Source organism: Enhydra lutris, unplaced genomic scaffold (genome assembly GCF_002288905.1).
Source record: "Enhydra lutris kenyoni isolate GAN:26980312 unplaced genomic scaffold, ASM228890v2 scaffoldscaffold16, whole genome shotgun sequence".
NCBI lineage: Eukaryota > Metazoa > Chordata > Mammalia > Carnivora > Mustelidae > Enhydra > Enhydra lutris.
In genome coordinates, this window is record NW_019154100.1 from 17601896 (window position 1) to 17615850 (window position 13955).

The window sequence follows — 13955 nt, forward strand, 5'->3', positions numbered from 1 at the left end:
AACTGGCTGTGCCGTGCCTAGACTTAGGTCTCACAAAACCTGCTTTGGAATTTTATTTGCTTCACGGGTGAAACGGAGAATGGGTGAAAGATTACACCAGATTTCAGGGACTAGGCAAAATGTACACACGTCAGAGGCTGAAACCTTAGCAGTTGGAGGACAACTGCTTTTAACAAGAATTTGTGAAATATTAACTATCTCTAACATGGAAGTTTAAGGGTCTAAGGAACTTCTAATTGAATTTACAGATCTGAAACACAGGCTGGTGAATAATTAAACACAGGGCTAGAGAATGATTTTATCTCTAGTAAGCGGACAATATATGAACCCATCATCATGGTTTTACAGAGAAAACCACTCACCTATGTAGGAAAAACTAAAATTTATGAACAGGATCCTATGAACAAAACTGAGAGGAAGCCACAAACAAAAAAGGAGGTTCAGAAAGACAATATGTTATAAAAATGGGATGAGATTCCTTCTGGAAGAAAGTATTAGACAAGAGGGTCAAGTGCTGCAATACATCAAGGTAAGGACTGATCAATGTCTTGTGGACTGCCCAAAGGGTCACTGAGGATCGTGCTGAGAGTAAATCCTGTGGAAGGTGGGACTGGAAATCAGGCTACAGTGAAATAAGGAATGAGAAGTTAAATTATTCTAATCAAGGATGGCTTCAGGGTAACCTGAGTTAAGAAGATTTTTTGTTTTGTTTAAATTCAGTTAGTGGAAGGAACTTGAATATGCTGGGATATTGATGGCAATGGGGTAAGTGGAGGTAAGAGAACCAGAGCTCTGAAGAGGAAACAGTCTTAGTAAGAGCATGGCTACTGATGTAGGACTCTTCAGAGGTTTAGAGTCAAGAAGACAGGGATGTTGCCATGTGGGAGTGCATAATTATGCTCTGAAGTTGGAGACAAGACCGTGTCTAACAATAGCAGTGAAGACAGTAGGATTGGACCAGCATTCCTGAACAGAAAGGGGGATTTTGCCCCATCCAGACCATATTTACTAATAGCTGGAGATGTTTTACTTGCTACAATGAGGGACATCTGGTGAGTATAGGCCAAGGATGCTGCTAAACAGTGAGCAAGGCAGAAGACAGGGTCTCACAACAAAGAATTATCTAGCTCAAAATACCAACAGTGAGGTTAAGAAAACCTGAGCAAAGTTCAGGAGGTTTAAAATATTCACAGAGGAAATGGACAGTTGAATATGCAATCATAGTATACTTGCTTTAAAATATTCTGTGCCCCCTGGAGAATGGAGACCAGGATTTTTTAATGGCAACAATCTGCTCTGCTTTTAATTTTCTCTAGCAGTATGAAGTTTAAGTCAAGTCTTAGAGAAGTTAAAAGTTAGACTAATAGATGAAGTTTTAACCAAAGGGGTACATTTGAAGGACAAGGGAATTGAGGATATTGGTAGAAGATCCATGATCCACTTAAGTGCTAGAACATGACAACTAAACTAGGCAAGGAAGGGTATAAAACAAAATGTAGCCAAAAGAAAGGGAGAAGATGGGGAACCCGAGTTTCCTTTAAAATTCAAATATGAGCAGGGGCAAGTTAGCAAAAGATATGGAATGACAAAACATTCTAGTAAGAAGTTATGAAATAGCCTTAGTATTTACTTTGTCAGCACAGTTAAGATGATGGCAATATGCAGACTGGACCTAATGTGTAGGAAGATGAAGATCTCTGGAAATGAAAAAGGTTAAGGACAGAAAAAAGAAAAAGAGGTCAGAGTGATGAATAAATCACACCAGGCCAGTCATGTACTACTGTGTGTATCCCTAAATACACACAGTATTTAGTATTAAATTAGTGTTTCATCACTAAACAGATACAGAAAAAGAAGCAAAAGAAAGTGAGTACTATAATAATTGTAATCAAAAGGACTTCTTGCAGGGTCCAATACCAGAAAGATCAATAAAGGAATTAGTCACACAGAATACAACAGTTGGGTACTCAACAAGAGTATGAAAACCCAACACTCTAAACTTCGGATTGACTGATAGCCAGAGTTCCAGTAATATTCTTTCACGGTCCCATCTCAGTGACTTCTGCATTGACTGGATAAAGAATAAAAGAGATTACCCAAAGGTAAAAGGTTTTTTTTTTTTTTTTTTTTTAAAGATTTTATTTATTTATTTGTCAGAGAGAGAGAGGGAGAGAGAGCAAGCACAGGCAGACAGAATGGCAGGCAGAGGCAGAGGGAGAAGCAGGCTCCCTGATGAGCAAGGAGCCCGATGTGGGCGCTGGGACCATGACCTGAGCCGAAGGCAGCTGCTTAACCAACTGAGCCACCCAGGCGTCCCAGTAAAAGGTTATTTTTGAGGCAAAAAGGGTGCTTCAGTGGGTCAGAGAGTGGAAAGTTACCGACAGTAAAATATTCTGCAAGATGCAGCTGTGCAACTAGGGAATGGAATTTAAGAATAGATTCTTAACAGGTGAACTTGAGGCAGAAAGCAGAGAGCACAAGATGCTAAAATTTCCAAGGATGAAGGGAAAATGTCCAAAAAGTCAATGGATAGAAGCAAAAAAGAAGAGTATATTGTAATATAACATTTGTACCTAGGAGACACTGGATATGGTGATCATTTTCTTTCAGCTTTGGGTTGTTGCTCCAAGTGCTACTGGTAGAATTTGGCACCAAGTACCATTAACACCACCTGGAGGACCTTGTTAAAAATTTGGATTCTATCTCTTCTCAGCCTTTTGGCTAATATCAAGTGTAAAAATTTGGATTCTAGAACTAATCCCAAACTACTGTTCACTAAATTTTTACATATTCCAGGGATCTATGTGCTTTACAGTTCGTATATCTAAATCAGGACTACAGTTTGGAAACTAATAGGATTCATTACTTAAAACACATCTGTCTCATCATCAAAAGTTTAATTATTACAGTTTAATCTTCACCAGAAATTTACTACAAGCCAGATGCTTTCTGAAGTACTTGAAATTTTATTCAAATTTAAACTTTAAGTTCAAACTTTATAGTTATTTGGAAATTAGGCAGTAAAAAAGCTGCCATCTGAGCACAGACAGTACTAACACAGCCTGTTCCCTTTCTAACTGCACTATCATGATAAAATTAACTAAAATGAACTTTTTCCTTTGGCTTTTAAGTAGAATTTGATTGTGTACACTGTTGAAAGGTTGTCGCTTGTTCATCATAAGCCCTAATACATGGTTACACATTTTAAGAGAAACAGGGAAATGACTTAAATAAAATCATTTTGTCCAACAAAACATTTCAAGACAAAAAGTTGTCAATGAAGTAAACAGACCAAGCCGTTAGTGGTAAAAATTACAAATAATTCCTATGGACTTCCTCACACTTATTACTCCTTCTTCCACTTCCTTAGCCTGATTAGGTATGAATTTAACTAAGAAGTTCATCAGCTCAAAAATGGGGAATAAAGGGAACTCAACTTTTTGATGTCATGAAACTCAACCTCTGAATACTTACATTTAATTCATTTTTTAAAATTTCTTCAAGATGATGGCCTACATGATTCTTATCTTCTTTTGTGTCCATAATTATGCAAATGTGTTGTGAAATTCTTTCTGAGATTTAAAAAAAAAACATATATTAAGTTTCAAACAGAAAATGGAACAAAGTGCTAGTATACTAAAATCAAGGCTTAACTGCTATTCGTAACTGTCTAACTACGAAGGTTTTACCTTCAGGCCAGTGAAATCACTTGGAATTTGCACTGCTAAGTCCTTGACCCATTACCACCCATCAATAAAGGTAGGTATTCAACTTCGAGTAGGTAGCTAACCAGAAAGTTGTGTGAGCGACAGAAATAAGCCATCTTAGTATGCATTTGGAAAGGACTAACTAGAAGTGATGGCTATTTGGCTTGACAATTCAATCCTCCTACATTTATTGGAATCTCCTAGGAATCCAATAAAAACCCATCTCCCATGCAGATCCCCTGGCCTGGCTAGACAATAGCTGCTGTGTTCAGCTCACTGTGCCACCTAGCGCCCTGGGTGAGTACCGCAATTTCCTTAGCATTCCTCTCAATTTGGTAAATACAATAAGTTCCTGCCCGTTTAAGTGTTACCACAAATGAAAAGAGCTAAACCAATTTTCTTCAAATTTGTTAGACCTCTTTGACATGATCTGATTCAAAAACATATGACCTAATAATATTCACCTTTGTTAACCCTGCATGCACGCTCTCAAAAGATATGCAGTCTTCATCTATAGTATGCTAAGAAATTGCTGTTGTTGTAGAGCTGAACTTTCTACACAGAATTTATAAATATAAAAGAAATGAGGGAAACATGGAATAAAGGACCCAACATTATGAGATTGTGATGATATTTAGATGAGTTAATATACTTAAAGTTACATAGAGTGCCTACTCCAAGTAAATCCTTAATAAGTGTTCACATAATAAATGTTGTTACGATCGCATGGATTCAACAAAAATTACAAATTAAAATTCTTTTTGTCGACTAAAGATATGACTCATCTCTCACTTCAAATGTTCCCTATGGTCTTAATTATCTCAGTGTTTGCTTAAAGAAAAAGAGAGGGGGGCTCCTGGGTGGCTCAGTCCCTTAAGCATTGGACCCTTCCTTTCAGCTCATGTCATGAGTTCAGTGTCCTGGGATCCAGCCCCAAGTCCTCTAGCTCCCTGCTCAGTGGGGAGCCTGCTTCTCCCACTTCCCCTGCTCCTCTCCCATGCTCACACTCATGCATACAAGTGTGCACTCTCTCTCTCTCTTTCAAACTGTAAAAATCGTTTTTAAAAAAACACATTTGTAGAATTTAAGAAACAACTCAGAGGATCATAGGGAAGAGAGGAAAAAATAAAACAAGGTGAAATCAGAGAGGGAGACAAACCATAAGAGACTCTTTTTTTTTTAATGATTTTATTTATTTATTTGAGAGAGAGAGAGAGCATGAGAGGAGAGAGAGATCAGCGGGAGAAGCAGACTCCCCGCCGAGCAGGGAGTCCGATGTGGGACTCGATCCCAGGACTCCAGGATCATGACCTGAGCCGAAGGCAGTTGCTCAACCAACTGAGCCACCCAGGCGCCCCAAGAGACTCTTAACCATAGGAAACAAACTGAGGGTTGCTAGAGGGGAGGGGGCTGGAGTAACTGGGTAGAGAGCAGGTGATGTAATGAGCACTGGGTATTATATAAGACTGATGAATCACTTATCTCTACCTCTGAAACCAATAATATATTTATGGTAATTGAATTTAAATAAATTTTTAAAATCCATCTCAATTTTGTCCCACTAATACCTCTCAAGTTTTAATATTTACCCTAAATGCAGTATTTATATATAACAATGAAATACACAACTTGAGTAACAGTCCTATGTTTTCATCCCTGAACTTAAAACTAAAATGGATACCTACTGATCATTCATATATGAGTTTATCCATTAGATCAAGGGTGAAGCATCTCATGTGATGTCTACTAATAATCCCACAAATATACACAGACAACCCTAATTGGGAATGTTAATGTACTTAAGATCTTCACCAACAATAGATAACAGCAGTGACTATACATGTGCAAAGCAAGTGGAGACTTAAAATTGGAAAGAATGTAGCTAGAGAAGCAGGGCTCGAAGAAATTCAAACTCCTCAATTGCACGCTTATTCAAATATCCCCCAACTGAGGAAAAAATATATAATATTTCAAATTCATTTTTTCATGAAGCACAAGAAGCACAAAACTTTTCAAATATGATTAATAGTTATTATTTCTCAAAGCAAAGAATTTAACAACTTCCTTGAAGTTAATAATGAAATCATCAAAAACAGGAGTCTTTAGAAATGTTATTCTGTTTTTCTAACTGTTAGTAAACCACTTCTTAGAAATTGTTCCAGGTTAAAATAAACACAATAGCATGGGGGAGGACCATAAAATCGTTCTGCTTCCCGGAATCATAAAAACTCTAATACAAGAATCCAATCTTTGTTCTTGCCCCCACAAAAGATACAAAGATAAATTAGAAAAATACTGGAATTAAATTCAGATCATACCTGAACTGCCAACCTTATTGCCAATATTAACTTCTAAGTTTTAGTCACTGCACTCTTTTATACAGTATCTTCTTAAATTCTTCCTAAAAGGATGGTTGTGACAAATGAGGTATTTTAATACCTGAACCTGAAGGGTAATTTTCCTCCCAAAAATCTTTTTTTTAAACACATACTTTCATTTATTGAAAACTATTTACATACAGTATCCAGGTATTGCACAACTCAATGTGACTTAATAGAAAATTCCAATGTAACATGACCTGTAGTCTACAGGTTAGTATTAAAAAAGCTGTAAGCATTAATTAATAAACACAAAATTTTCAGTTAATATCCCATCCCCATGTGTGAGAACTTTTAAAGGGTTAAGGTATACATATAATTGTCAATAGTAATTATGCTAAAAATAAGGTACACTTTGATTTTACTTTATTGACTATACTGATTAATTTTATATGTCAACTTGACTGAGCAATGGGGTGTTCAAATATTTAGTCAAACATAATGTGGGTGTTCTGTGAGGGTATTTTTAGATGGTTTACATTTAAACTGGTAAAGTAAGTAAAGCTGATTGCCCTCCCTAATGTGGATGGGCCTCATCCAATTAGTTGAAGATCTGAATAGAACAAAGATTTCGCCTGCCAGGTGTAAGAGAGGAACTTCCTGCTTAATCATCTTAGAACCAAAATACTGGCTTTTCCTGGTTCTACAGCAGCCTGCCAGCCTTATAGCTTGAACTGTGACACTGGCTTTGTAGATTTTGAACTTGTCAACATAATTTACAGTCACATGAGCCAATTCATGTATGTGTTGTGCGTTTGTGTATCCCGTTTGTTCTATTTCATTGGAGAACCCTGACAAACACATTGGCAAATAATCCTAAGCATACTTCAACAGAAAACTATTTCCAAGTCTTCATCACAAAATTCCCACCTCCTTTTTTCTATAAGAGGCAATAAATGAACACCCACGCCTTGGGCAACATACCTTACTCTTCAGCCAGATCATACCACCTAGATATACCTTGATCTTTGGACTAATGTACACATCCCCTACCTGCAATACCATTAATGTCATTGTCTAATTCTCCAAAAAGGTCCTCCTGAAGCATCATCTGCTTTAAGAACACAGGTTAGTGTTTTAGATGTTTTTTGGTTGGGGGCGTAGGGAGCAGCAGGAGGGAAAGAAAGAATAGGAAGATAACAAACCAGGGAGATTTTTTTTTTTAAATTACAGTATCCCCCACATCTCCAAACCCACAATTCTGATACATAAAGATCTCTCTCTGAAACATATGTCAGCACACAGTCAGGATTCTCCTCATATCCAGGTATGAATCACTGTGTTACTGAATCTCAGTGTTCTGAAAGAGAGACCCTTTAGTGCTGAGTTTCAGAAATAGAAATGTGCATGTATCTTGGCTCTAATTAGCCTATTAACAAAACTGATATTCATATGGTACACAGCAACAGAGTCATGAGAATCCTTCTAGGCAGCAATCATTTTGGTATCAGTGCATTTATTCTGCTTATTATGTACTTATGCCATACTAAGTAGTTTTAATATTGTCTTTACTTTTTACTACATTACAATGTATAAAAGAGACTTTTATACATTTTTTTCTTTTTGTCATCATAAGAAGCAGGATTTATTCTCCCCATTTTATAGATTGAGTCTATAAAGCTAATAAGCCGCCCAAAGTCAGAGAGCCATGTAATTGTAAATTTCTAGCTTTCAAACTCAAATCTATATGAAATTACTATCCTAAAGGGTAATTTTTCCCTTTCACATCATTCTGCACTTTTAATTTTTATTAAAATTTTTAATTTGTATCTTATCAATTATTAGTTTTCCTCTCCCACAAAATCACTAACTCCTAAACTCAGTAAACTAAAATTTACTTGTTAACTTTTAATCTTCCAATACCCAGCACCACCCCCCACACCCAAGGTTTTAACATAGGGCACTAACAAGAAGGCATTGAAAACTTAATAATTTCCAGGCTCTGTGTTAGGATGATGACTAAGACATATTGTTACAGGCTGAATTTTGTTCCCTACCAAAGTCACTGTGGGATTTCTAATCCTCAGTATCCTCAGAATATAACTATATTTAGAGACAGGGACTTTAAGAGGTGAAATGAGATTAAAATAAGGACAATTAGAGTGGTCCCTAAGCCAATATGACTGGTGTATTTGTAAAAAGGCAAATACAAATTAGTAATGAAAAATTATACAAGTCAATCCCTACATATCACTTTTATAAAGAAATAAAGAGCAGAAAACCACTTCTAAAAATAATAAACATATGCCAAAAAGGTATGCCTAGCAAACCGTTTAAAATTGCAATGTAGGGGTGCCTGGGTGGCTCAGTGGGTTAAGCCTCTGCCTTCAGCTCAGGTCATGATCCCAGTGTCCTGGGATCGAGCCCCGCATTGGGCTCTCTGCTCCGCAGGGAGCCTGCCTCCACCTCTCTCTCTCTGCCTGCCTCTCTGCCTACTTGTGATCTCTGTCAAATAAATAAATAAAATCTTTAAAAAAAAATTAAAAAAAAATAAAATTGCTATGTATTCTTTTACAAGCCAAAAAACATTAAGGCAATGAAATCAAATATTAAAGAACTATGTAACTTAGAATTTCAAAAGCTTGTAAATTAAGTGGCAGCAATCAGGAAAGAATTTAAAATAAAAGACTATTTTCAAAATGAGGACTATACAGAATATGATACAGATTAAAAAAAGATAATTTAAGATAAAAAGGGAAAAACAAAGAATATTTTTAAATTAAAAAAAGAAGAAATAAAGATTCACTATAAAGTGACAAATACTGAACTTGGGTAAAGATGGTCCAACATAAACATAATAGGAACCCATGAACAAGAGAATACTGAAATTTTTATTTAAACAAACACTCACAAGCATATCACATATAAATATCTCCAAATATTTACCAATAAAAACCAATACAAAGACATTTTCTAGTAAAGTTACTAGACTTAAAAAAAAAAACAAAAAATCATTCCTTTGGTCACCTAAACAAAAGAATAAAGATAATGGAGGTAATAAAATAATCAGAATTTATTCAATAAAAACAAAGGAAGATTGTTAAGTTATTCACTGGAAAAAATTATGAGCCAAGATTTTATATTCAGCAAAATTGACTTTCAAGTATAAAGCACACAGTTATCAACTTGAATGAAGTAGATTATTTTCCTGTTAGTATTGTTTGAGGAATGTTCTAGAGCTTAAGTCCTCAGACAACCAAAGACTAGAGAAATATATATAGAATGACTGAGGGACATCATTCTTTCATAACTATGACTAAATAAGGTCTAAAACTGAATACAGTATACAATTGGCTGTAAATCTGAAAATATACAGTATAAACAAGAAAATGCAATAGGATTGAATGGAATATGTAAAAAAAATTATTTATATCTTTTCAAAAATAGTCTTGGTTGATGGTATCTATACTTTGAGACCTAGAGGGTACACTGCTGCATAAAATATCTGAATGATCATAAAATATTCTATTAATTCCTCTATCTTTGAGAACCAGAATTCTCACTGGGGTGGAAGTAAAATACAATATTGAACTGGAAGTATCAGTACAAATTTATGAAGCATTTCATCTTTACATAAACACACGTACAAAAAAAAGTACTTGGTTTGGAGGATGACAGAATGAACTGATTCATCTGAATACTGAGAAAGGAAAATGAATATTTATCTTTCTATGTAAGCTGTACCCTCTGTAGGTAAACTGTAGATGAGAAGTGTTTGTGAAAGTACCTCCACTAATGTATGAAAATAAATTAACCATATTAAAATGTCATGATTTTGCCCACACCCACTATGTATAACAAATCTAGGCAATGAATATCAATGGCTGCTATCATCAGAAAATAAAAGATAGCTAGACATTTGGTATCTCCTAATTAAAAACTCATACCACCTCTAGTCTTACTAAAGAGATGAAACTAAATCTGATTAAGCTTCTAGAACCAGCTGTCACTTTGTAGAAGACCAAAAAAAAAAACAAAAAAGCGTAATTGAACCATGCAAGAATATACTCCTCAAAATTCAAAATAGGACAAAAATCTACAGATCAAAGGGTTGGGTTCAGCAAGAGGCAAAGCGTAAGCAAAATAAAAGGAATAAAAGGATGGGGAACCCGTAGAATAAGTGAGACTTACCAGGTCTTTTAAACACACACACACACAGACACACATACACACCCCAAAACCATAGTGTCTAGAAATGTAAATCTGAGTGATAAAGCTCAGAAGAAGTAAGAAAATTGCTGTAAAATCTTGATAGCTACTACTTTTGAGGAGGGAACAGGTTTTAACTGGATAAAATTAAAGAAAAAGCCTCTGGTATGAGTGGCAAAGTTTTATTCGTGATCTGTGTGATATTACACAGATAAGCACATTAGTCTTTAAGCTACAGATCTGGCTTGGATTTCTGTTATCTGTGGTTTGACAGCAAAACGTTTTAAAAAACAGAAGTAGAAAAATATTTATGTAAACACATCAGTCCTTTCATCTATAGTTTTATTCATTCAGGAAGTATCTTTCTATAAGATCAAGGGACAAGATAAAGGTCTTCAGTATATCACATAAGGATACCTAACAAACTGTTAAAAACAATGGGTAAACTTTTAAACATTTAAATTAAGAGGAAAGCTATGGGTGCCTAGCTGGCTCAGTCAGTAGAGCATCTGACCTTTGATGCAGGGTGCTGTGTTCAAGTCCCCTGGTGGGTGTGGAGTCTACTTAAAAAAAATAATAATAATAAAATAAGAATAATTTTAAAAAATAGTAAATTAAGTAAAAAGCTAAAAGTATCGATAACAAGAACATTATTTTTATTCACAGAGTGCTAAGCATTACAAATTCAACTTACCACAGAGTCCTTTAAATTCTAGTTCATAAAAGTGCTGTTACTAATAAATAAATGATATTAGCACCCTTTCAGGAAGAAAAATTGAGCCCCAGAGTAACTCAGCCAAACACTGGATGATTTCTCACTGGGTAATTCACAAATATTATGTAAAATATTATAATAAACGTACATTCTAACCAAAATCTTACGATGCAGGCAGAATTATCATGTGCTCCTTACAGGTAAAGATTTAAATGATTTGCCTGGGATTATATTCGGCTAACAAACTGAATAGTCAAGATTCAAACCAGGCAATCTGGTCTAGAATGAAAACCTCAAACATTTCACATGCTGATAGAACCTATAAGCAAAATAAGTAATTTCCTAATTCAGGAGTTTTCCCACTTTTTTAACTGAAGCCACACATGTCAAATGGTAGTCTCATATATTCATGGAATAAACAAGATTCTCTGCAGTTTCTAGCAAATCCTTCTCTTCCAAATGCTAAGGCCTAAGAGGTTTTAATAAAAAATGACATTATAGTAGGGGAAAATATAATCTTTTCTTCATTGCTTTTAATTAAGTACCTGACAAACTTCCAATGCCTACTTTATTTCATTAATTAAAAGCCCCATGTTTCCGCTGTGTAACATTCCTGTAATTTAAATAGCATCTTAGAAATGCTACCCTTCAGGGCCAAATGAAGATATACTGATCTCTAACTTTCTCTGCATGGGTATGCATTACAATTACCTCTGTGTCATTTCCCTAAATTTAACACATTATGAATTTGTGTAACCACCACATCAGCATACCAAGCTGTTCAATCCCTCATGTCATTTCTGTATTCACCCTTGCTGCAAGGTGGGCAAACTCTGATTTTTGTTGTTTCTATAGTTCAGTCTCTTTCAGATTATCACACATGGAATCACTCAAAATGTAACCTCTTCTTTCTTGAGAAAGAACCAACTAGCATTGTATATATTAGCATATGGAGTATTTTCCAATACTCAATCTAAAATTTTCCATTGTTGGGCACCTGGGTGGCTCAGTGGGTTAAAGCCTCTGCCTTGGGCTCAGGTCATGATCCCAGGGTCCTGGGATTGAGCCCCGCATCAGGCTCTTTGCTCGTGGGGGAGTCTGCTTCTCTCTCTCTCTGCCTGCCTCTCTGCCTACTTGTGATCTTTCTCTGTCAAATAAATAAATAAAATCTTTAAAAAAAAAATCAAACCCACAGTCTCATTTGCATAGTTATTAACAACTTAAGAATATTCTCCAACAGAACCCTAATTCAGATGCTTTTACTTAGAAGTCAGCTGCCTCAGTGGTTCACAATGCACTGGAGAGACAACATTCCCAAATCTCAAAACCAATTAAACATTTACTGAAACACATGAAGATATATAAAATAGGGGACAACTTCTCACAAGGTCAGTTGTCATTTTGTGCTAGACTTTCCAATGGTACAACTACGTACTACTGGTTCCAAATTAAAGTGAGAAAAGACATGGAAGTTCTTCCTTCCAACAGAAAATGGTCCTCTGCCTCTGTTAATTTCTTTGCTCTTCACAGAGTTGATAGTGGCAGAGAGGCAGAAACATTATCGGTACTCCAACCATCTACCCTGGAGAGTGCAGGAAAGGACTCCTAGGATGATAGCCAGAATGTCCATGTTTTCAATAGATCACCAGCTTCATCTGACAAACTCCTGAAATTCTCTCAAGCTTCACTGAAGTCATAAGTACAATGGAATTTCTCCAGGGCTTTTAATCCCCTGGCTTAATATGCTTTGTAATCTAAAACTTAACCACCTTTTGTTAGGATACATGATTTAGCAAAATATTTTCACGTACAACATGTTGTCAAAAAATGTTTAATTCTAGTGTTATTCTAAAGTCTTCTATATGAAACAGGAGCTATCATGTATAAATTTTTAAGTTTATAAATGAGTCTAAAAACTAGTATATAATATACTCATGGGTATGTGGTCTGGCAAAATATATTCATTTACAATATGTCAAAGATACTTAATTCCAGTATTATTCTAAAGTCCTTTATAGGAAGTAGGAGATATCATATAAAGGTTTTTAAGTTTATGAATAAGGTCAAACTAATAATGTGGGATGCCTGCGTGGCTTAGTCACTTAAGTGTCTGCTTTCAGCTCAGGTCCTGGGATCGAGTCCCACATAGGGCTCCCTGCTCAGTGAGGAGCCTGCTTCTCCCTCTCCCTCCATCCCTTACCCTACTTGTGCTCTTTCTCTCTGGCAAATACATAAATAAAATCTTTAAAAAAATAATGTAGGGGACGCCTGGGTGGCTCAGTGGGTTAAGCCACTGCCTTTGGCTCAGATCATGATCCCAGGGTCCTGGGATTGAGCCCCGCATCAGGCTCCTTGCTCACCAGGGAGCCTGCCTCTCTCTCCGCCTCCGCCTGCCTCTCTGCTTGCTTGTGTGCTTTCTCCCTCTCTCTTTCTGACAAATAAATAAATAAAAATCTTGAAAAAAAAGTAATAATGTAATATATTCCTCTTTTAAGGTTCCTCTTATTGTCCTTGAACATTGGACCTGTTAGTATTCATGAACTATACGGGTCTCCTCCAACTATTAGAAAATACATGTAAATTTGGAATCTTCCCATTGAATTTCAGAAAAACAGTAATATTAAAGTTTTCTAACATGTGCACCCTTCTCTGTACCACATGAAAGACTGAGAGACACACTAAGAGGACCAAGGAATATCTAGAAATATGCCTACAATGAATAATCAGTAAGGACTCAGCACACCTGGATGGCTCAGTCATGAGTTTCCACTCAGGTCATGATCTCAGGGTCCTAGGATCAAGCACCACGTCGAGCTCTGCGCTCAGTGCAGAGTCTGCTTGTCCCTCTCCCTCTCTCTCTCTGCTCCTCCCCCAGCCCTCTAATAAATAAAATCTATTAAAAAATAATAATAATCAGTAATAGCTCAAGTGTGGTCTGGATGGTGTGTTTTACAAAAAGGTTTCAAACATCACCGAGTAGAGGCAAATCTAAATACCAGTTAGTTC

The 13955-nt window shown here is 36.1% G+C and overlaps 1 protein-coding gene across 1 annotated transcript in view; it reads right to left on the reverse strand.

The window, feature by feature from the left end:
- LOC111147336 (isoprenoid synthase domain containing) overlaps nt 1-13955 on the reverse strand; it is a 323058-nt gene that overhangs the window by 185211 nt on the left and 123892 nt on the right. The window contains exon 6 of the mRNA XM_022503328.1: nt 3475-3572. Coding sequence (XP_022359036.1) covers nt 3475-3572 — 98 coding nt within the window. The remainder of the gene's footprint in view (nt 1-3474; nt 3573-13955) is intronic.